This window comes from Puntigrus tetrazona, chromosome 20 (genome assembly GCF_018831695.1).
Source record: "Puntigrus tetrazona isolate hp1 chromosome 20, ASM1883169v1, whole genome shotgun sequence".
In the NCBI taxonomy this organism is placed as follows: Eukaryota; Metazoa; Chordata; class Actinopteri; order Cypriniformes; family Cyprinidae; genus Puntigrus; species Puntigrus tetrazona.
Genome location: NC_056718.1, coordinates 22,284,741 through 22,308,015, shown reverse-complemented (window position 1 = coordinate 22,308,015; position 23,275 = coordinate 22,284,741). Strand labels below are relative to the sequence as shown.

The 23,275-nt window shown below is 35.5% G+C and overlaps 1 protein-coding gene across 1 annotated transcript in view; it reads right to left on the bottom strand.

Moving 5' to 3' along the window:
* LOC122325512 (kelch-like protein 29) overlaps nt 1-22,369 on the bottom strand; it is a 108,788-nt gene extending 86,419 nt beyond the window's left edge. Inside the window, exons 1-3 of the mRNA XM_043220549.1 lie at nt 22,322-22,369; nt 19,816-19,963; nt 13,280-13,798 (exon numbers count right to left, since the gene is read on the bottom strand). Of these exons, the coding sequence (XP_043076484.1) occupies nt 13,280-13,798; nt 19,816-19,963; nt 22,322-22,369 (715 nt within the window). The remainder of the gene's footprint in view (nt 1-13,279; nt 13,799-19,815; nt 19,964-22,321) is intronic.
* Nucleotides 22,370-23,275: the final 906 nt, after the last annotated feature.

The window sequence follows — 23,275 nt, the reverse complement described above, 5'->3', positions numbered from 1 at the left end:
TCGCTGATCGGAGATCTCGAGCGAAATTTGGCAAAATGACCAAAAAATGTTACTCATGGCTCAGACGAGTTTTTTGGCTCAGATCAACGAAGACCGCAGTCAACCATTTTCAAGATTGAATGCAAAATGCGTCCTAACACAAAAAAATATCAAATCCAAGATTTTGCAATAACGCAACACAAAGAACGCTGCACAAGCGATTTTTCGAATGCGCGCCAAATTCGGCAAACGATTTTCAGCACCAACACGCTTGATCTGCATAATGCCGACGCGAAACATCTGTGCCTTAAAATCTAAAGAACTCGTGTGAGTCTGTCACGCCATCGTGTCCATTTACTACATGAGTTATTTTATTACGCTTTAGCCGACGAGAATTTGTAATCTGCACACCGTTGCCTTTCATTTCATGTACCGTTACACATCATAGAGCTCACTTCTACAAACATACTGCTGACTCCAGTTTCTGCATCATAAAATATGTCAAAGCAAGCATATTTCACACCTATGCTTTGCCTTATTTCAACAGATGCATTCAAATTGAGCAATGATAATACCGGGAAAGCGCTTTCTGTCCACAAAAACGGGGGGCTTTGCGTGGAGAGTCATTTCCAGGCTCTCAGTCTCTACAGCCGCTCAAACTTTGATTTAACCTCGGGGGAATTCGCTTTGCGCGGTTACAAGAGGAGCCGCAACAAAAACAGTTATTATCTGAACGTGCTCGCTGTGGCCACACTACTAATGAACCGCCGGCGATGACCATCATGGATTATCTTTGAAAAAGCACAAGGGGATCGATTTATCTCTACCATGCGCGAGTGAAAGATCTACAGCGTTTGCGCCTAACACCTAATACGAAACATTTCAAGGTTGCGGAAATATGTATATTTGAGCAATAAAGCAGTTTATTCTTTCCCATGTGTATTTCGGCACGTCTGGAGTCCATGCTGTTCGCTTTACAAACAACGTGAACGATCGTGAAAGATTTCCGCTGCTGCTGAACTGCGTCTGCCACGCGCAGCTTTTCTAAACTATGAAAGATGGAAGTCTTCGTGCACGTTTATGGTCGTCGTCTATAAGAGTTGAGCGTGTGATTCATACTCGAATTACTCTGCCGCCCGCTCGCCTTTGTTTCTCGATCCCTAATTACGTGCGCTCTCATTAGTGAAGAAATGCACGAATCATTGGCACGCAGCGTGCCAGCATCTGCTCCTGTTACAGACAGATTCATCGATAATATATTGCACTCTATTATATATATATCATTTATATGTTATACCTAGCAGTTCTTGTTAGAAACAAAGTCTGAATTTTGAGAAATCAAATCATGCTTTTATATATATATATATATATATATATATATATATATATATATATATATTTACTTTTATTTTTATATATATATATATTTTTTATTTTATATATATATATATATATATATATATATATATATATATATATATATATATATATTTACTTTATTTTATATATACATATACATATATATATATATATATATATATATTTTTTTTTTTTTTTTTTTTTTTTTTTTTTTACAGTTTTTCATCCATATGAAAAGATCGCTCAGCTATTTTTTATTTAAAGAGGTCAAAATGACGAATAAATCTCGTCAGTTAATGCTTTAGCTCATTCAGTGAGGTTCCACCCTATTTATTGTGTAAATAAGAAATAAAAGTCTAAGGTAAGCTATAGAAATAGTTTATAGCAACATTTTTATAGCAATATTTCAGCACAGGCACAGTGTTAAAGTTCCAGAGGTTTGTGCAGAACAGCATTGACCCAGCCCTTATCCAAATACACACACACCTCAACTCCGCCAATTAATTCTCCAGCATTACACCTCCCTGACAAAACACCTCCTGCTCACCTTACGCCTCCGATAAAATCGATCAGGACGCAAACAGTGTGTGCGAGCTGGGAAACAGAGCCAGAATCACTTGAAACGATTGTGTTTCAGAGCACGAGGCTGTCCTGAATAACTGCTGCTGTATAATGAGCCCATCCTCCATCGTCCTCCATCTCCACACTGTACTTCCTCCAAGACTTCCTGCTGAGAAGGGGGCGGGTTCACCCGCTGGCTTCCGTCGGCGCCCTGATGCGAGCGCTCCCACAGGAAGGAGAGGCCTGATTTGATTGGTCGCAAAAAACGTCCCTCCGGTGCGTATGCAAACGAGGCACCTCTGATTGCGAGCCGCAGTCTGAATGTCACTTCGTCTCCGGGTGAGAATGAAAGGAACTAGTTTGGCATCAATTTTCTCTGACCTCGATTCTTACCCTTCTGATAATGAGAGCGTGAGGGCTGGACACGCGTCAGCGCCGCTCAAGTGTGAACTTTTTAAAAAAAGCCGTCTGATGCAACCGAGAGCAGAGGTTGGTTTGGGAAAGCCGGTTTGGCGCCCGAATGTCACAGGAAGACCTGAAGTCTTGTTTCCCAGAGACTAATCTCATCTTTCCTGACAAGTCCCCTGTCAGACTTCTAATTGGTACAGCACCCTGCTTGAAACTGCACTTTAAATGCATGACAATCTTCAGGAATACACGGAACGGTGAAATATGTATACACACATACTTACAAAAAAACTTTTTTATTTTATAAAATCTTTATATTATATTTTTTTGCTATCGTAATAAGTTTAAAAAAAAAACAGATATGAATTAAAGCAAATATTAAGTGCGTATATGTAAATTACTTAACTGAGTTTTTTTGCATTACATTATTTGAAATCAATAAAAAAATATATATTTTTTACACTTTACAAATATTATACCATGAATGCATTTAGTTGATCAAAAGTACAGTAAAAACAGCAATGCTGCAAAATATTACTACAATTTTAGGTATTTTGATGTGATTGAAACAACTACCCATATATATATATATATATATATATATATATATATATATATATATATATATATATATATATATATATATATATATATATATATATATATATTTTTTTTTTTTTTTTTTTTTTTTTTTTTTTTTTTTTTTTTATTATTATTATTAATATATAATATAACTTATTGTATTTGTATGTCTGTAAGTCACACTATAGGACAATTTATACACAATTTATTTATCATTTATATATTGTGATTAATAATAATAAAACATTTTTACAGAATATATGTATGTGTACTGTGCATATTTATTAGGTTTATAAACACACACACACACACAAATGTTGTATATTAAATATATTTATAAATTATATGAAAATGAATGTAAATATACATGTACATGTAAATATATGTAAATATTTTCTAAATATATGCATGCATGTGTGTAGATTGTGTGTGTGTGTGTATATATATATATATATATATATATATATATATATATATATATATATATATATATATATATATATATACACACATTTAAAAATACATACAGTACACACACACACATATATTCTATAAACAAAAACTTTTATTTTGGATGCAATCAATCATCTAATTGTTTGACAGCACGCATTCTAAACAATTAAGTCCGGTTCATTTATACCGTTTTAATTATACATCGGTCTTTAAAGCTGCAACAATAAGTAGGTTACCTGGTTTAAATAAAAAACATTACAGTGATTTACAAGAGAACGCAGCAGACTATAACGTGTTTTATGAAACATCAAGACAAACAAACAAAGAAGCAGAAAGATAAAGATGCGAAGTGAGAAAGAAAGCGGATCAGAGAGGAGTCGGTGACAGTTTGTGGACGCGCCGTGAGCTTGCGGCACTGAGAGAGAGCGGCTACGGTCTCCCGGCCGCGGTTCGGTGTCTCGGAGCGAACCTGTCAGGCGACGCGGTGCGTTATCTTGAAAGGCGAGTGATTAATGAAGGCAGAGCAGAGTTTGGGTACGGAGGAGGCGGTCGGCGAATGATCAATCTTAATGAGCTCTCCTGCCGACTGCATATTAACTGCAGGGGACGTAATGTATGGCTCACAGAGGGCTGTTCCCTTCTTAAGAACCATAATAAGAAGAGACTCCACGCCGGCTCCAGATACATCTCTATAGATGATGGCAAAATAATTATCTAGCGTTGACTCCTGGCTCCTCTGCGGCGGCAGACATGCTCGCATTTGCACCTGCTTTCAGAAATTACGATAACAAGCGGCCGGATTATCGGAGGATTTGGCGTGGGCTCATCTTTGTTCTTTATTCTGGTAACTACGATACAGAACAGGGATGAGTCCGCACGAAATCCTCCCGTAATCCACTTTGCGCACTCCTGTTTGAGATCTCAAATGGACCGGATTCATCAAAAGCGATGGTTCGGACAAGCGCAGTGATACAAGTTAGGCACAAATCAATGATAACTACCGAAACAGATAACTCAGAATATACAAAATATCAGGCAGGATTCTTAGGTTTCTGTCATCATTTACTCGCCCGGCTGGCTTTTGTTCAGCTAGTTTAGCACTATATAAATACTAACTGGTTTGAGCTAGCGTATGTGGACTTTTAAGCAGTCAAATGTTTTTAAAAAGTCTTGTGCTGACCGAGGCGCATTTATCCGATCGAAAATAGAGTTGTGAACAATTGTGATATATTTTTACAATTTAAAATAACTGTTGATTATGTAAATATGTTTTCAAATGTCATTTATTCCTGTGAAGCGATGCTGAATTTTTAGCATCATTGCTTCTAATCTTTCGAATAATGGGTTATACAAAAGAGGGTTTAACCATAAAAACAAAAAGTGTAATACTGCTTTAAATTGTTTAATTACTTTCAATTATTTTTTTCCCACGCTCCTAGGTTTTACTCATTTAAAACACAATAAAATTTTAGATGCTCCCATCCCCTTTTATATATTTTAATATGTATTTAATAAGTCAGAATAAGCATGTTCTTTAATTTTGTACATTTTTTACAGTGTCACACCGAATGACAACGTACCACAATTTCAACCAAATTTAGAAAATTTATTCTCCAAAAATGTATTTGAAACCTTAAAAGTAGACATTTACATTTAATTTTCTTACATTTCATACATCTTTGGACATCTTAACGACCCATATATATACACATTACATATCATTAAATGTGTGTGTGTGTATATATATATATATATATATATATATATATATATATATATATATATATATATATATATATATATATATATATATATATATATATATATATATATATATATATATATATATATATATATATATATATATATATATATATATATATATATATATATATATATGTATATATATAAATATATATATACACACACACACACATTTAATGCATTTTCGATGACATTATTAATATGTAAGACTATCATATTTAATAAGAATGTGTCCAAACAAAGTTAATTTTATTTGATAACTTTAAAAAACAATGTTAACCCAAACCATACTGTATAACCGCACGTCCAGATTAACCGACAGACTATCTTCGAAACGCACTCTCTAGCTGAAACATTTGAGGCTGTTTCGACTTTCCATTAAAGCCTCATTAAATACTTCTTCATTTTAGCCCCGACACGAAATCTTTGGTAATAAATTCTGATATGGATGTCCGAGCGCGCCTCCGCCGGCAGACAGCACAGAAATTGCAATTAACCGTACCATCTTCATTCCACCTTCCACCGATGCTGATCAGGGAACCAGGTAAACAGCATCCGCTCCGTCCCCCGATCCGAACCCGCACCCCGTTCACATGCAATAAAGATGCATGACTTTTAATTGCGTACACCGAGTCGATTTTTTAAACGGATGTTGCCTGCGTAATTTATCTTTATTTATATAACCCCATAAACCATCGCATGTGCCGAAGAAATAAAAACACTACTAGATAATCCCAAACCAGATATTTTCCTTTCATTGACAGATTGCAAGAAGTCGAAATTGCTTCCCGCGTTCTCCAGTCGTTATTAAACGACCCGCTTGGCATTCACGAACAGGTGTACGATTCGCTAGCGAAACGTGCAAAAATTTAAATGTGATGAATATGAATGTTTCCCCATCATGACACGCCGGCGAGATGCGTCCGCAATCAAACACGCGGCTCATTCAATCTTTTTGGAGGGAAATCTGAATAACGACGCAGCCACAACAGACGTCTTCGCGTTTTAAAGAGCACATTCATTCTCCTAAACGCCGCGAGTCTGCGGGAGAAAAGGCTTCCGGATGCCGTGAATAGCGATGGGCTAAATGTTATTGAGGCCAGAAGCAGCGGCGGTATTTCGCTGCACAGATTTACTAGTGCAGTCAACCAACATGCAAATATCCCAAAAAAATACAATACAGCAATCGGAGGAGTCCGATCCGGCCTGTGGGGTGATATGAGAGAAAAAATGTGCTTTTAGCTACAGTCAGAGAGAAAGTCTTAATTTGCTGTCACACGTGGCATCTTAAAGCAGTAGGTCCTTTCTTGTAATTTCACGCACCATTCAGCGCAGATTCACCTGGCTCTGTGTGTGTGTGTGTGACACCGTGACAACGGGTTAAGGAAAAAATATTAGGGGTAAAAAGAGAATTACACACAATTGCTTCCGCTGAATGATTATTAGATACCGTACTATAGGTCAGCAGTGATACTACTTGACTAAGTCTGACTCTCAAGTAGGCATGTAATTAAAAAGAGACATTTCTTTAAAAAATATTCAGCTTCTTGATAATATTGTTATATACTTTCTTTGTTATTACATTTAAAATTCAAAAGCTGTGAGCTGGGCTAAGCTCTCTTTCTCTCTCTCTCTCTCTGTATTTTTGAAATATTAATCTAATGCAATAACATTTAAACATCAAGTCTCCTAAGTATCCAAATGCTTTTTGAAGTATATGTAATTAACATTTATCTAATCTAATTATGTATATTTATGAACTATGCATAACTGTCTGCATAAATAGCATCGTAAATAACATCATATACCTTTACGGGGACTGAAAATAAAAACGAGACATTTTATTTTTTCAAACTTTGTGATGATATTTAGCATTTAAGGGCTTGCTATAAATTAATTGTATTTTTTATTAAATAAAACATATATACATTAAAATGAAAAAATATATTTTAAATAAGTAGATAATACAAAGTAACTATTACTATTATATTGTTATAATTTTTTTTTTTTTAATTAGTAAGCCTCTGAATAGTTTGCATGTCATAGTTTGATGCCATTTAAGCATTTTTATGTTTCCTAAACACTGAAATAGTTTTAGAAAACACTGTATATAATTGTGTGTATATAACATAGCATATACCACTAATAGGGATCCTAATTTCTCCGGCACCGGTATTTGTTTTAGACAAACACAACACTTAAACCGACCTTATTATTCCAGATTATCAGTTAAGACCGCTCAGTAAAAAAAACAGCTATTAAGGAGACAAATAAACACGCTCATTAAAATGTTTGAAACTTGCAGCACGGCTTCCAGATAAGCTTGTAATTAGGAGACACAATGACAGCAATATTTTAATAAATGCACACAAATGCACAAGTGTATACGTAAAAGACAGAAGCAGCAGCGTCAAAGCGGGACGCTCCAGGGGTGGCCCTTGTTTCGCAGTGTTAATCATCTGTCTAAACTGATTAGGTTCCTAATTGAACAGCCAAAACTAGCCGTGCCATTATAGGTCATTTGTCTGGAACGGCAGGGGAACGCTGCTCCAACACTCTCGAGTTGTTTTCTGCAGCGGTCCCGAGCCCTCGTGAGCTCCGCAGCTGCGGCTTTGCTTTAAAACCACAGGCTCTTTACAATGATGCATCATGGGATTTGGTGTAGTGTTGAGCACCGAACGCTCCTGGAGGCGTTTATACGCACACGGGGCTTGTTTTACATATCTATACTTTCATCTAGACACAATGGAGCGCTTCAGTGCCCGGCCATTTTTTTTTTTCAGCGGCGCCGGTTCCGGAAGCATTTCTCTCATGAATCAGAACACGGAATCTCCCAGTGAATCAGAACAGCATACGAGTTGAACCAAAAAAAAATATTTGTGAATATTTGTGAATTTAGTCGCTGTAGTGAAGACTACAATCCCACGGGGCACTGAAAAATACTATAATGCTATAAACATATATACGACTAATTATTTAGAGTTCTGCAGAAAATATTTATTTATTAATTATTTATATTAGATTTTTTGCCATGTAACACACGCACACAATGATTTTTTTGAGTTAAAAAAAAGTTTGATAAAGTGGCATAAATCATCAACCAAGCCAATCGGGGGAATTTCAACATGACAAACTTTTATTTATTTAAATAAGAACTATATAAAATCTGACAAAAAAAAAAAAAAAAAAAACTGCAAGGAAAAATCTCAAAAAGCATCTTAAAGCATGGGTGAAATTACAGTTTAATTATAATTCTAATTTATAATATATATTTATAATATTCTCACCTGTACTTATTAAAATGTATAAAACATAGCGTAATTAAATTACATTTTAATTTATTAAAAATGTCTTGCTGCTCATATGGGTAAAACCTATTGGTTTAAAATACAGTGATTGATAAAGGATTGTCAAAAAAAAAAAAAAAAAAAAATGCGGTACATTTTGTGAGCACAACAAAGACAACGTTACGCTACTCTGCATCGATTCTTTCAAATGTGATTTTTGGATATCTTAGCTCGTGTCGTCCATCCCTGCAGAGTTATGGCATCGTTCCTCAAGTCCCTGCTCATTAACATGGATGCACGTTCATTTATAACGCGAGAAGAGCGCTCGGCTTCGTTTCTCCACGTGTGGCTCTGGGAGCAGGGCGTATGACGCATGGCCCGAGGCCGCTCTGTCTTAATGAGACAAGGAATCCTGCAAAGAGCCTGTGTTTGCCTCCGTGTCAACGGCCCAGTAGCTTGTCTCGACTCATTCCCCGAGACGGGACTCACGGGGAGTCTGAACTGCGCTGGATAACACGACTGTCATTTCCAAGCAAACAGATCAAAGTTGCTGTACTAGTGTCACTTGGATGTGGAAAATGGCATTGCTGGGAATGCTGGATGAGCTTTCCGACTGTGATTCAGACAAACGTACTACAAACTCCAGAAACCAACTCCAGCAGTGAGGTTAACATCAGTAATAGAAAACACATACCATGTTTAAAAAAATACAGTTTGGTTCAATCAAGTATTCATATTAAGTATATAAAAATATTCATTTAAAATAATGTATTATTATATATTTAATATATATTTTATATATATATATATATATAATATATATATATTATATATTAATATATATATTTACAAATCATTAAAACATTTATTAATGAATGATACAAACTGTACAGCATATTCAAATATTTAAGTTAAAGATAAATATATGAAAGATTTCAAAATTATAAAATAAAAACAAATCATTGTATATTTTATTTTAGCAATATTGCATCTTAAAGTAATATTTGTATATATGCTTACATATGTTTTAATGTTATAATGCTATATATATATATATATATATATATATATATATATATATATATATATATATATATATATATATATATATATAAAAATTATTATTTTCTTTTATTTTTATTTTATTATTTAGTTATTTAGCATTATAACATTAAAACATATTATATATAATTTCATAACATGATACATATTTAAAAGCTAATAAATAGATTGTTCCATATATTCATATTATATGACTGAATCAAGTACTGTACATAAACATAAAATTTCATATTATTATCTTACACAGTTGCAAGTAATAGTCAAAAATAAATACTACTATATAAAAACACTAAATATATTAATATGTTTGATAGATGAGGATTACTAAATTATTTTTTATTTTATTATTATATTACCAAAATGTTACTTAAATTCCTACTTTTTTAAAATGCCATTGCTCTCAACAACAGACTGTTCGATTTCAACTTTTTATGCTCCATTTAACTATTTTAAACACAAGAGCGAGTTTTGTTTATTATATCGTCTCCAAAAAATATGACTAATTGCATAAATTACTCCAAACTAGGTTAATTCAGACACCCCCCGACTACCCAAACACACCGAATACACATAAGTGCATGATTTCACAACGCAACACGATGATGAATCGTCCATTTCGAACCAACAAGTGAGTCAGATCTGTACTGTATGCGCCCGCGATACAACATAATCCTTTTCCTCCTGAATTCTGTCGTCGGCAAACATCCCTCCCTTAAAACCCCTCTGCAGCCTACTGAATTTTACAGAGCTTCCCGTCTCAAGTGTTTGAGAAAGCCGCAGCCAACACGTTGGCACCAAGGAACCGGCTCTCCTTGATCAGATGAGATATTCAGGTCGTTTCTGGTGCCAATCGGGGCCAACGTCTCGTAAGTCTAAAAATATGGGCTCAGTCTTCAATCTGTCTTGTTCTGTTGCGAAATATAGTGTTTTTAGGCAACAGCTCATTGAGAAACAATATATTTCTGAAGCGTGTCTACCCTTCTGAGTGTGACAGAGCAGCGCCACTGGCATCTCTCCCGAAAACAGCTGTCGGCCTTAAACACCACATGTCACTGGCAAAGACTTTACACCCCCACTGCAATCTCAAAGCTGTATTTTTATGCTGATAAGACACTGGGAACAATATAAATCAGCTCAATGGCTCCGAAACAACCCCTGGGCAGCCTTGAATTTCCCGACTTCTTGAAGTTTCATCACTTTTGAAGAAGAATATGTTAAAGATTCCAACCGATCGTTAAAGCACAATGGCAAATTCTGAGCTTTCAATCCAAAAAGAAGCAGAAACAGATTCACGGCCAGACACATCTGATCACCTTTCAGATGAAATGAGAAATGCTGTATGACCTAGAGAAAATCAGCTCTTATGAAAAAGTCACATAAATAGAAGATAGAAGTGCATATTGCATTTTACACTAATGAGTCCTTCCCTGCCAGACTTTAATGTGGATTTTATTTTTGTGCCATAGATTAAATGGATGTGAACTAATGATCAAATGTAGCATCGCTCATTTGTCAATGGATATAACAGCACCGCTCTTCCTTTAATATCACTGAGCGCCTTCTGCACATAAGCTTATATTCAACTAAATGCAAAGTGCTTCGCACAAAAGGTTAATCTAAGTCAATAGAGAAAAACACTAAAGCGGTGCATTTTCGCAAACTAAATCTTTCAAAAACAGATTTCTAGTGCCCTAAGTATTCATAACATTAATACATAAATAAACCTACCAACAAACACTATGAATGATAGCATTCATAATTTTTATAATGTGTGTGCATGTATAAAACAAGTGTTATTTTTGCCAGCTACTGTAGCCAGAGCATTTTACCTGCTGTGTAAAAGTGGGTTTATAATAAATAAAGAAATTAAGCAAGAAAAAAAATACATATAAAAAGTAATAGCGAAATAAAATGATAAAAAAAAAATTATCAAAGAAATATAAATGATTCAAAACGCTGCACAGTGCTGATATGTAAAATAGTAATACCGAAACGAGTGGAATTTCTTTCTAAAAGCATTAAGTACAGGTTATTTTACAGAAACTTTAAAAAACAAAGCAAGAAATATCTTTTTGGAAGATTTAATTCCACTAGCCTGAATTTTCAGATGTGCACCGTCTCACTTTAAAAAACTTTGTAAAACTAGTCAATCGCATTGCTGATTTTCTTCTAGCTATTGCCATTTCGAATGTAATATGCACAAAGATGGTCAATGAACGCACTGAAGCTGAGACAGTGTCCCAACCGGACAACAGCCAAACAAACCCAAATCAAGTCAAATGGCCCTGTAAGAAACATCGGGATGTTCTGAGAGAGCAATCTACGCTCAGCATTATTTGACAGGAACATGTTCAATCTCTAAAAACATCCATGAGCACAAAGAAGACCCATGTTAGCGCAGACCGAGCGCTCTCACGCTGCTGCTAACCTTGTCCACTGCACTTAAGCGCAACGCAGCTGTATTAAGAGAGAAGGCCACAGTCTTCACGCTGCTGTGGTGTGTGCTGACCCATGAAGGATCTTGCGCTTCTTTAAAGGGATGTAGCAGCAGGAAACCGAGCTAAAAACGCCAGGGAACCCAAGTTCTCTGTCAACCAGATCTTAGATCTGAAGTGCGCCGATGTGCTAATTTGGTCAACAAGGTGAAACGTGTGAGTGAATAAATCAGCCAACCATCAAAGTCAAGAGAACCGGAGCGTTTTTAAGCTAATTAAGAAAGTGAAGGGAATTTATTGAGCTGGGAAAGAGATAACCACCAAAGTCACAGTCTGCCGTTCAAGGTTTGGGGTCAGCAATACTTTTATTAAGCAAGGATCCATTAAATCAATGACAATTATAATGCTACAAAAATGTATGTTCTCGCTGCTCCTCATCAATTCATCAAAGAACCCTAAAAGAAATGCATCAGCATTTCCCCAAACATGAAACGTTTCACATTTTGAGGCTATTAATAACAATGCACGTTTGTTTGAGCAGCAAATCAGCATATTAGATTGATAACTATGCCGAAAATTCAGCTTTGCATCACAGGAATAAATTATGATTTAACATATATTATATAATTACAATAAAATTTCACAGTATTGCCGTTTTACTATATAATTTTAATCGTACTGACCCTAAACTGAGCAGGAGAGTATGCCACTGTTCAGTCCACTGCAACGCATAACAAAACTGTAGCAAATGAGTGAAAAAATAAGCATAAAGCTATAAACATAAACATACGAATAAGACTTATAGACAAATAAACCATTTGGGTTATTTCACAAGGCACATTAGTCTACTTTAGCTTTCACCACAAAAGAGCCAAACCTGCTTCAATGCCACTGCTTTAAACAGTTACATCTCAAAAACGCATGCAAGTCTAATGTAATTGGCTCTTTTGCATCTTAAGAGACAATTGCAAGTTGCATCGATGTGGAAAGTAAATTGCACTCATTTTATAGAGCTCATAAAAAAAATCAAATGAGCTTAGAAAGCCAATCTAAACCTAGATTAAAAGCTTCATTAAATGTGAAAATTGCTCAGGGAGTACGCAACATCTGTTTCTGGACTGACAGTCTCGTCCAAGGTTATCTTGTACAAACAACGATTTACAGCCTTGAATTCACAGCAGGAGACTCTCAGGAACCAGCGTAAATGTTTGCGAGGCAATGTGACAGTTGTTTCAGAACTGAATCGGCGACCTTGGAGATGCATTTACACCGCCCGGTGGGTTTTAACATGGTCCCAATGACACGTTTGTGGTCAGTTTCCTTGGAAAAGATATATCAAGGCATCCTTCGTTAGTCTCAAAAACGCACGAGCGAAGGGGAAAAGCTTACCTTTCGGATGACTCGGGTCCGTGAACTCGTACTTCCCCATCCCGACCGTACGGAGCATCTGAAGCCCGTTCGGACTTTCCTGATTGGCCGAGGCCGGCTGAGTCGTCGCCTGGCCGTTCGTTAGCGGCAGCGCGGCAGAAGGCAAAGCGGGCGGCTGCATGAGCGGGTGCGTCATGTGACCGTTTCCCACCACGCTCTGAGGGGCGGGGTGAACTACCTGGCCGGCCGTCGTCAGGGGCGACGGGGTGATCGGCGGCTGGCTGGTGGCGTAGGGTGAATGGTTCTGGAGGTTGAGGACCAGGCTGCCGGGTGGCTGGGAGGAGAGGGGAGGGAGCTGGAAGTGGGCGGTCATGAGCGGATGGTGCGGCGGGACGGGGGTCTGGATGGCCGGGGTCACTCCGATGACGGGAGACTGGACGGAGACTCCTTGGCTGTAGACGGGTGGCTGAGGCATCCCGTACGAATGGGCCAGTAGGCTGGGCTGACTGGCCGCCACCACCGGAGGCACCCACGGGGGCCCTGACAACACGAAAAAACTGAGTCAAGGACAACCCGCATTACATTCAACCTTACACTTCATCTGGGGGAAACTGAGAAGCACCTTGGGTTTAAAAAGGTGCTTGTTAAATCACCAAAGAAGAAACTTCTAGATGTTATTTGGAGGAGCTTCATTTAAAGTCTATGTGAATTGCTGCTGATATTACCTCTAGTAATGAGACAATTTTCAAGTGAAACAGGATGAGAAACAAACAAAACAAAATGTGCAATAGACATTTGGCTGCCGGTAACTTGCGATGCTTAAAGAATAACACGTTCTGATTAACCGTTCCCAAAAACACCTGAACATTACACACTACCATTCGAAAGTTTTGGGTCACTTTTTAAAAAGTAAATTTTGTCTTTAATTTAGCAAGGGCAAGTTAAATTGATAAAAAGTGTCAGTAAGAATACTTATAATGTCACAAAATAGATCTCTTTCGAATAAGAGCTGTTCTTTTGAACCTGAACGGTTTCGCAACAAAATAAGCATTGATATTAATAAACCATTTCTTGAGCGTATTAGCATATTACAATTATTTCTGATGGATAATGTGACACTGAAGACTGGAATAATGATGCTGAAAATGCCGCTTTGCAACACAGGAATAAACTACATTTTAAAAAGAGCTGTCAAACGATTAATCACATATATAAATAAAAGAGGTTTTTTTTACATATGTTTTGTTTATATATTTACATATATAATATATGTGTGTCCACTGTGTATATTTATTATGAATATATGAATACAAACACATGCATGAATAAATTTGAGAATATATCTATATCTACTTATTAAATAAATCAGTGTATATATATATATATATATATATTATATATATATATATATATATATATATATATATATATATATATATATATATATATATATATATATATATATATACACACATATAGTATGTAAACAAAAACCTTTCACTTGGATGCATTTGACAGCATTAAAGTAATGCAACAGAATACAGTATTTTAAATTGTAATAATACTCAAACAAAAAAAAAAAATTTTCTCCCCTGTATTTGTAATCCAATAAATGCAACCTTGGTGAGCATAAAATAATTCATAACCCTAACCTTTGAACAGTAGTGCATTAATAAAATAACTAGGGTCAATTTTGACATATCGTTGATGTTAATCCATTATCACAAACCATGTTTTTTTAATAATTCATAGGTAAACTCTCAGTAGTGAACCAAGATCTGCTATTTATTACTTCTGCTATTCAGAAGTACAGTAGAAGCTATGAGCACACACTGACATCTAAACAGCATCAAAAAATGCAATATTTTTTTAAGAAGAGTGAACAGTTGAAGTAATATCTAGTTAGGTGGTCTCCTAACGTGGTGTAAATTCTTCAGAGGCACATGGAGGTTTGACTATTCTCATTTTCCAGCAGTGACCTAGTGCTGTAGATGTTTGAGTCAACACAGAACTAGGGTTTGGTTCTAGAGGTGGGATTTACTCATAACAACTCTATTTTCCGCTGTGACAAGGGCATCCACTGGAAAATATTTATTTCTTCATGCATTATTCATCTTTTGAGGGTCACATCAGAGTCATTCTCCGATGCAGTAATGCACCAAGGTTACAACACATGAGCGTACGGAAAAGGCAAAAAACGTCTTCTCACTGTTTATATTCATGTCCACACTATTGCTATAATTTTAAAGACAGAGTTATGATAGCAGATCCTACGGGTGCTTACACACTAGAGAAACCTCCTCTGACGGGGCGTTTGATTTATATGAAAGTGTAAAATCCGTTTTGAGTTCGTGGAAAGAGTCTGGTCAGTCTGAAATCAAGTGGGAATACAGCCAATTGGATTTCTGGAAATCTGGACCTGTTCGAAATTCTCATTGGTCAATGGATGTTTACCTCAAACCCTTACCGCAAACCCTTGTGATTTACCTTTACATTCTGGATGGAAATTCAGTGGAGTTGTATGTCTTGCTATACAATGTTCGAGAACTCAAATGTGTAAATTTCTATGTGAAAACTGTTTCCAAGTATTTTTTTTCCAATGCATTTATGTAAAATTATTATAATATATATACTGTATATATATATATATATATATATATATATATATATATATATATATATATACTATTATAATATTTATATTTTGAGGTATTTAGTGCTAATTTTGGATTAGAACAATAACTCAAAGCCTCTTTCCTCTCCCATATTTAAGTATGACAGAGAAAGTTTATTTTCAGTGTATTACAGAGAATACGGTTAATTTATAAATAATTAGCAGTGTCATCTCGTGCTAAAAACAGATATTTGAGTAATGCATCGCCCTCAGTGACATTATCAGCTTGATGTTAAACGAACAGTTGAAGTAAAAATGAATGCTTTTGGGCATTTAGGCAGGCTTGCTTCGTTTCAAAAGACTCTGCCGTGGTTTGATGATCTATGAACACAACACAGATGAAAGACGTCTAAATCAACCAAAAACAGGATGTGATGTCACAAAATCTGACCCTTAGCTTAGTTCTTATCGTAGAAGCTACAGTTTGCCGCTTATTACAGATTGGTACACGTGTCAGAACCACCGTCTCCTTGCAGAAAAGTCTCCATGTGTACGGTGGAGGAATTTTATGAGATGTAGAGGTCTTTGTCGGTTACAAACTGCTAAAAATAACTCACTGTATGTACACACCATGGTGAAATGAGGTGCCGAAGTCCCTCAAATGTGAATTTGTTTCCTAGTCACATTTTCTCGATCAGGAAAAAAAGAAAAATTTTTATATTTAACATTAACAATGTAATCCATATTCTCATCAAGTTAGTGTTTTTAGGAATTTGACATTTATTCCAAAACAATCAAAGCATTAACAATTATTTAGTGAATTAGTGTTCCAACTATTCTTTTTAATAGTTACTTTTAAACAGCTTTTACATTTTGTAAGATCAATAGTAATCAAAGCTTGGTAAATATCGATCACAGACAGAGATTACTTCACTAAAAACTCCCATTTCAAGTCTCGTCTTAACCTAACACAGTGGTTACATGCAAGTGAGTGACTTCTTTACTCTCTTTCTTCTAAAGCAGTATTCCCATTAACGCCTTACAACACGCACAAACAAAAAAAGGCCGTATTTACCACATGAACCAATCACATCCAATCACATTGTCTCCTCCCCATTTATTCAAACCCATCGCGTGCCACAGGGGGTTCAGTGGGCTCAGGGAAGTGATTTACACACTTTTCAATGTTATAGTTTGTAATATTTGCATTGTTTTATTTGCACTGCCAAAGCTTTTCGGGGTTATGATCGTATCCTTGTATGTCTGATATCTTCGCAGCTCCGAAATCTCCAGCAAAACACAATACGGCTGGGGCCCTTTCATTGTACGGTTAAAAAACAGACTTTTGTGTTCCACGGGTGATTAAGGTGATTCAAATTTTGACTCTTATCTATCCTTTCAAGCCTCAGATTAGGTTTTTTTGAGCGTGAGGGCACAGGGTGAAAACCAGATTGCCAAACACGATGCAACACGGCAGATTTATCTCATGTATATGTGCTCTCACGGCCCTGCGCCCTTCCTCCTCTGCGGCAAAAATAGCTCCTCAACAATGATGGTCCATAACACAAAATGCACCGGGCGGGGAAAAGATTAAAAAACATTAATCATGACATTGGCCTTCACCGCACTATAGTCTGAAGAGACGGAAATATACTAGCGGGAATAGATTCACCGCAGCCTGAATGAGGTGCGTGCATAATTCAGAACAAACTAAAGGATAGCTGCACTCAATTTCAACCGCCACGGACACGCTAACAAAAGAAAGTCCAATATTTCCTAGTCTATTAGACACAAAAGTGCTATTAACCAAAAAACGTAATTCCCAGAGCATTTAAGCGCTTTCTGCAGATTTGTGCACTGCAATCAAGTCTTTTGACGAAAAATCTATCATTAGATTATTAAAGAAATAAATAAATAAGAATGAAACTCAATTATAGCCCAGGCTTCGACACTGAAAAGCTAATGAAATTAGCAGTATGGATCCTAGCGTTGATTGCTCATATAATTACAATGCGCACAGGGATAAAATAGTTGTTTCATAAGAGCGCTTTGTCCTTTAGGAAAAGTCTTTTTTCTCAAGTTAAATCAACCGCTAATTATAACAAGGGTCTCTCTCTTTTTTGTGTGTGATGAATTTAAATTAAAGTGCAAATCGACGTCGTGCGAGAGACCCGAGCCTTTGTGAAAGTTCGGGAGAAGTTTTGCTGCTAACCGTCAGGATGAGTCGTTAGGTAGCTATGTCTCTGAGCTAATGGGACGCGGAGCCGGGGCTCCAGATATGTCGTGTTACACCGAACGAGGGGAAGTTGAGTGACATCTCACTTTGTGATTCGGGGGAAGGTGCCGGAAGCGGGACCCTGTAGAGCGCAACACAATGCTAACAATCCCTCCCTCTGCGAGACTTCGGCTCCTGCTTAAACGCCTCAGCAGGGGGCCCCCGTGGAGGCCCCGGGGGGCTTGAGAGAAGCCCGTGCGAAACACATGCAACTGTCCTCTTCGAGAGCGATGTCTGATTTCCCACGTATAATCACTCAGGAGAGGCTAAGGCCAGTCCGTCTTTATTAACAGATCGTTGATGCGAGGAAACGTCCGTGTAACGCGCATTACTTTGGTCGGCCCCTCATTACTGCCTCGATTTCATGTGTTTGATGCTGCGGCGTGATCAATTTCAAAGCAACGTCTAAAAAGCCAACACAAACGACCTCGTGCAAGCTCATTTGAGCAGGGAAACGCCTTAACTAGGTTCGTGTCAATATGGTGATTTCACGAATATGAGAACAGAGCTAGTTCTGGATGCTGATTGGTCAAGAAGCCGCTACATTCCGTACGAAGACACACCTCTAGCGCAAGCATTTGAACAATCCACAAGTGTGAGGTGCTTCATTTGTAATAAAAGTCGCTTTTAATAATGAATGTAGAAAATCAGCAATAAAAAAAAATGGGTATGACTTTTCCCTCCATACATTGTTCAATTGCTTCTTATTTATAATATACTTTTAAGGTAGTTGTTAGGTTTAGGTATTGGGTAGGATTAGGGGTGTAGAATAAGGCATTAATATGTGCTTAATTATTACTAATAAATGGCCAATAATCGAATAATATGCATGCTAATAAGCAACAAATAGGTGTAACTGTAAAATAAAGTGTTAGCAAAAAAATATATTATTATGCATATAAAATGCACAACATATAAATAAGAAAATAATGTGATAAAATAATAGATGCGCCCTAGATTTACTTATTTGTTAAATTATTAACTAAAATTAAATATTATAATTAACCATAGATAGCCTATTCAAAATAAAATAAAAAAATTAATTAATAATAATATTATAAATCAAAATAATGCATTAAGTGATGCAAACTTATATCATATTAATCTGTCATTTGTAGGAATTTATAATTAACTTCAAACATCCAATTAATAAAATAAAATACATATGAAATAACATAAAATTATTGCTAAATATGTATTCATATTTAAGAAAATACTAATAAAACTTAACATACTAATAAAATACTAATACGAATACAAAATAAATAATAATAATAATAATTTTTGTTGTTGTTGTTAGTAGTAGTAATAGTAGTAGAAGAAGAAGAAAAATATTTTTACTTAATATATTATTGTAAAAAAGTTTTCAATAATAATAATAATAATATGTATAATGTGTAAGCATAATGTGACACTGAAGTAATGATGCAGAAAAGTAATCTTTGCATCACAGGAATAAATAGAAAACTTTTGACATTTTAAAACAACACAAAAAGTTTACAAATTAAGTTCTGATCTTTTCTAAAAAAAAAAAAAAAGAAGAAGAATTTCTGAAATCATTTATGCGTAGCATAGCTGCAGTTTTCATCCAAAGCTTTCACTTTCAGACGAGGAACACAACAAGGAGAGCAACTCCTCCGAGGCAAACGTTGTCCAGTGCTGACGTACCTGCGCCGTCGCTCTCTCTGTGCTGCTTGGCGGGGGGCTCGTCGGTCTCCCACGGGGTGGACTGGTTGATGGGGGTCTGGCCCCATCTCACTCCAGGAGCCAACAGGAGACTCGGAGTCTGCGTCTCTCCGGGAGAAAGACCCGCCGCCTGTGAAGACAACAATACATGCAACTCGGATCAGGCTTCATGACTCAAAACAGCGTCTATCAACAGCAGCTGGTCAATCTCACCGACCGTGAGAAGCAAAGACCACCTTAAAACAGAGAAAATGCTAAATAAATTAGGAAAAGTAGAGCCAATTACTTGGCTTCATAAACCCTGGATTTAATGGGTCATTTTATGTTGCTACAAATTCAATTTTACTTCATACCAATTCCAGATTCTTATTTGCTTCTATTCACGATAAAAAAAAAAAAAAAAAATTCCACCCTAATATAAATTTGAATAACTGTAATTAAAATATGTAAATGATACTAGTGTGTGTGTTTATGTCAGGTTTCCGCTTTTTTTCCGCTTTTTGCGATTTGCTCTGCGTTTTTTCTGCTTGGCTGAAATTATGAGGCTCTAATTACACATTGTGAAGGAGTCTGGCTCTTATAATCAGTATTTCTCCAGTTCTTAGAAGTACTCATGTCAGACTAGGATTGGTGATTAATTATTTAGCATAAGAGCAAGAAAACTAGAAGTGTCGCGGAGACAGTCGCTAAATGCCTTCATTAAAATTTCTCCATTTACAGTGTATCGTAAAATGAGATTTAAACCCAGGCCAAAAATATTAGAAAGATTAAAGGGCTTCATCAAACAGCATATTTGCTGAGTATTTTTATATTTGGATCAACTTCAGGAGGTCTAATTGAATATTTGATAAGTCAACTTACTTTACATTTATTTGATGTATTTGTCATTTTTCCAACCCCGATAACAATATTTAGGACATGTCTAAATACAGTTCACAACATGTGTCGGATTTTGTTATTTTGATAAAATAATAAAAAATAGTAAGTACATGTACTTCAAATTAAGCATTTAATTTAAATAAAAAAAATATTTAAAGTGATGCAAATTTACTCCAAATTAAGTGGTCATTTTCTAACAATTAACAGAATAAAAATATATTTCTCCAAAAATGATCTTTCTCCTAAATGTTTTTCGACTACATTGTTTTGACTAAAAATAGCCTATTCAAAAATAAAATGTAAAAATTATATAATATTATAAACGAAAATAATGCAATGAAAAGTGATGCAAATTTACATCATATTAATCTGTCATTTTATAGGAATTTATAATTAACTTCAAACATCCAATTAATAAAATAAAATACATATGAAATAAAATAACATGATTGCTAAATATGTATTCATATTTAAGAAAATACTAATAAAACTTAACACTAATAAAATACTAATACTAATACAAAATCAACATAACAACAACAACAACAATAATAATAATAATTATTATTATTATTATTGTTGTTGGTAGTAATAATAGTAGTAGAAGAAAAATATTTTGATAAAATAAAATAATAAAAAATAGGAAGTACATGTACTTCAAATTAGGCATTTAATTTAAATAAAAAAATATTTAAATTGATGCAAATTTACTCCAAATTAAGTTGTAATTTTCTAACAATTAACAGAATAAAAATATATTTCTCTGAAAAAGTCTTTTTACTTAGATTTTTCTACTATTTTGTAGATTTTTGTTATTATCTTCTTTCTCCCTAAATGCTTTTCGACTACATTGTTAGTAAACTAAATAGACTCATTTTTAATTGAAAAGCGGCTATAACGATATTAAACTAAATGGCTGTAACTTGCTCGGGGGAATGTTATATGAAGACACGCCCAGATGCAACTTTCTAAAGAAAAAAAAATCCAAACGTCCGTAGTTTCTGTTTGAGCACACAATTATTGCTTGCGTTTTTCTTAAAATTCTGGAAATCCGTAAGAAAAAACAAAACAAAACAGGAACATTAAGAATTTAAATAAACTAGACTTAAAAATAGGCGCCCCAAAAAACGCTCTCGGTCTTAAAGGGTTAACGGCCAATTCATAAAATAGAATAAAACAGTTATGCAAATTTACTCCAAATAAAGCTGTCAATTTCAAGCAATCCACAATTAACTTCCAACAGCCAATTGTTAAAATAAAATACATATGAGCTAAACTAAAACGACAGTTTAAAGCTAATTATAAAATAAATTAAAATAATGAAATACCAAGGTCTGACATTTACTCCAAATTAATCGGTCGTTTTCTAGAAGAATGAAGCTACTCGGGAAAAAATAACATTCCATGACATTCCAACTGGAGTTAAGATTAATAGCGGAGGAAGTTTAGAGACTTTGCTTCACTCGCTTTTCTTTGCTCAACTTTTATTGAGTTGAGATGCGGTGTCAAAGAGGCAGGCGGAGCGATCCGGCCAGATGTATGAGGAGAGCTCCAGAGAGACGAGTTAACCCTGCGTCGCTCTCAAAACCCCTGAGTTAATGGAAAAGACCTCGTCATCAACCCTCTGCTCCGGCCGCCGAGTTTTCCTCTCTTCCATTATCCCCCCTGACCCGCGCTTTACTTCATCAATTTACCCATCATGCATCTCTGTCACCTCGGGCCCAAAGCCAATTTGTTGTGGGGTTACGCTGCACGTTGACATCATCAACAAACGAAACATCTCATCATGACCGGAGCGTGCGCATGCAGAGGGTAAGTGCCGCGGACCCGGCCCGCGTCTGCTTTACGTTTAAGTGCTGCCGCGGAAAACCTCTCCGGCTTGATCGATACGTTTCAAGACCGTACCCATTCTTGGGTTCTGGGACAACGCAAGAAGTAAAACTACTGAACTGTAGCCATTTAAAATCGGTTTCGGATCAAATGATACAGCTGCCGTTTACATTCGGTTTCATTTGAGGTATTAAAATAACCGAGCCGTAACCAATTCGTAAAATCTGTGAAGATGCACTTAAACAAATTAGAAAAAATAGCTTTAAATAAAATACATTTTTAATTTTGGAACTGGAAACTGGAAATGATATTAAAATACTGTAACGGATTATTTGAATGAAAAATATAAAAGTATATAAATGGGAAAAAAAATACTGTATATATCAAAAAAATTCCCAATGTCCCAAGGTTTGAAAAAAAAAAAAAAAAAACTTTCTTTAGTCTGTATGAAATCGATATCATGGTTGATATGAACTAATATTATAATGCTAAAATACTTAGGTGAAAGAATAAAGGAATGAATGGATAAATGAATGAATGGGACCTAAATAGGACCAGGAAAAAAATTATAAATTCATCGTTTTTTATGAAATAAATATCACGGTTGATATAAGAAAATATAAGGATGCATAAATACTTAGATGAATGAATAAAGGAATGAATGAATGAATAATTAGGACCTAATTTACCGGAAAACAATAAATAAATTAATCAGTTTTTATGAAATAAATAT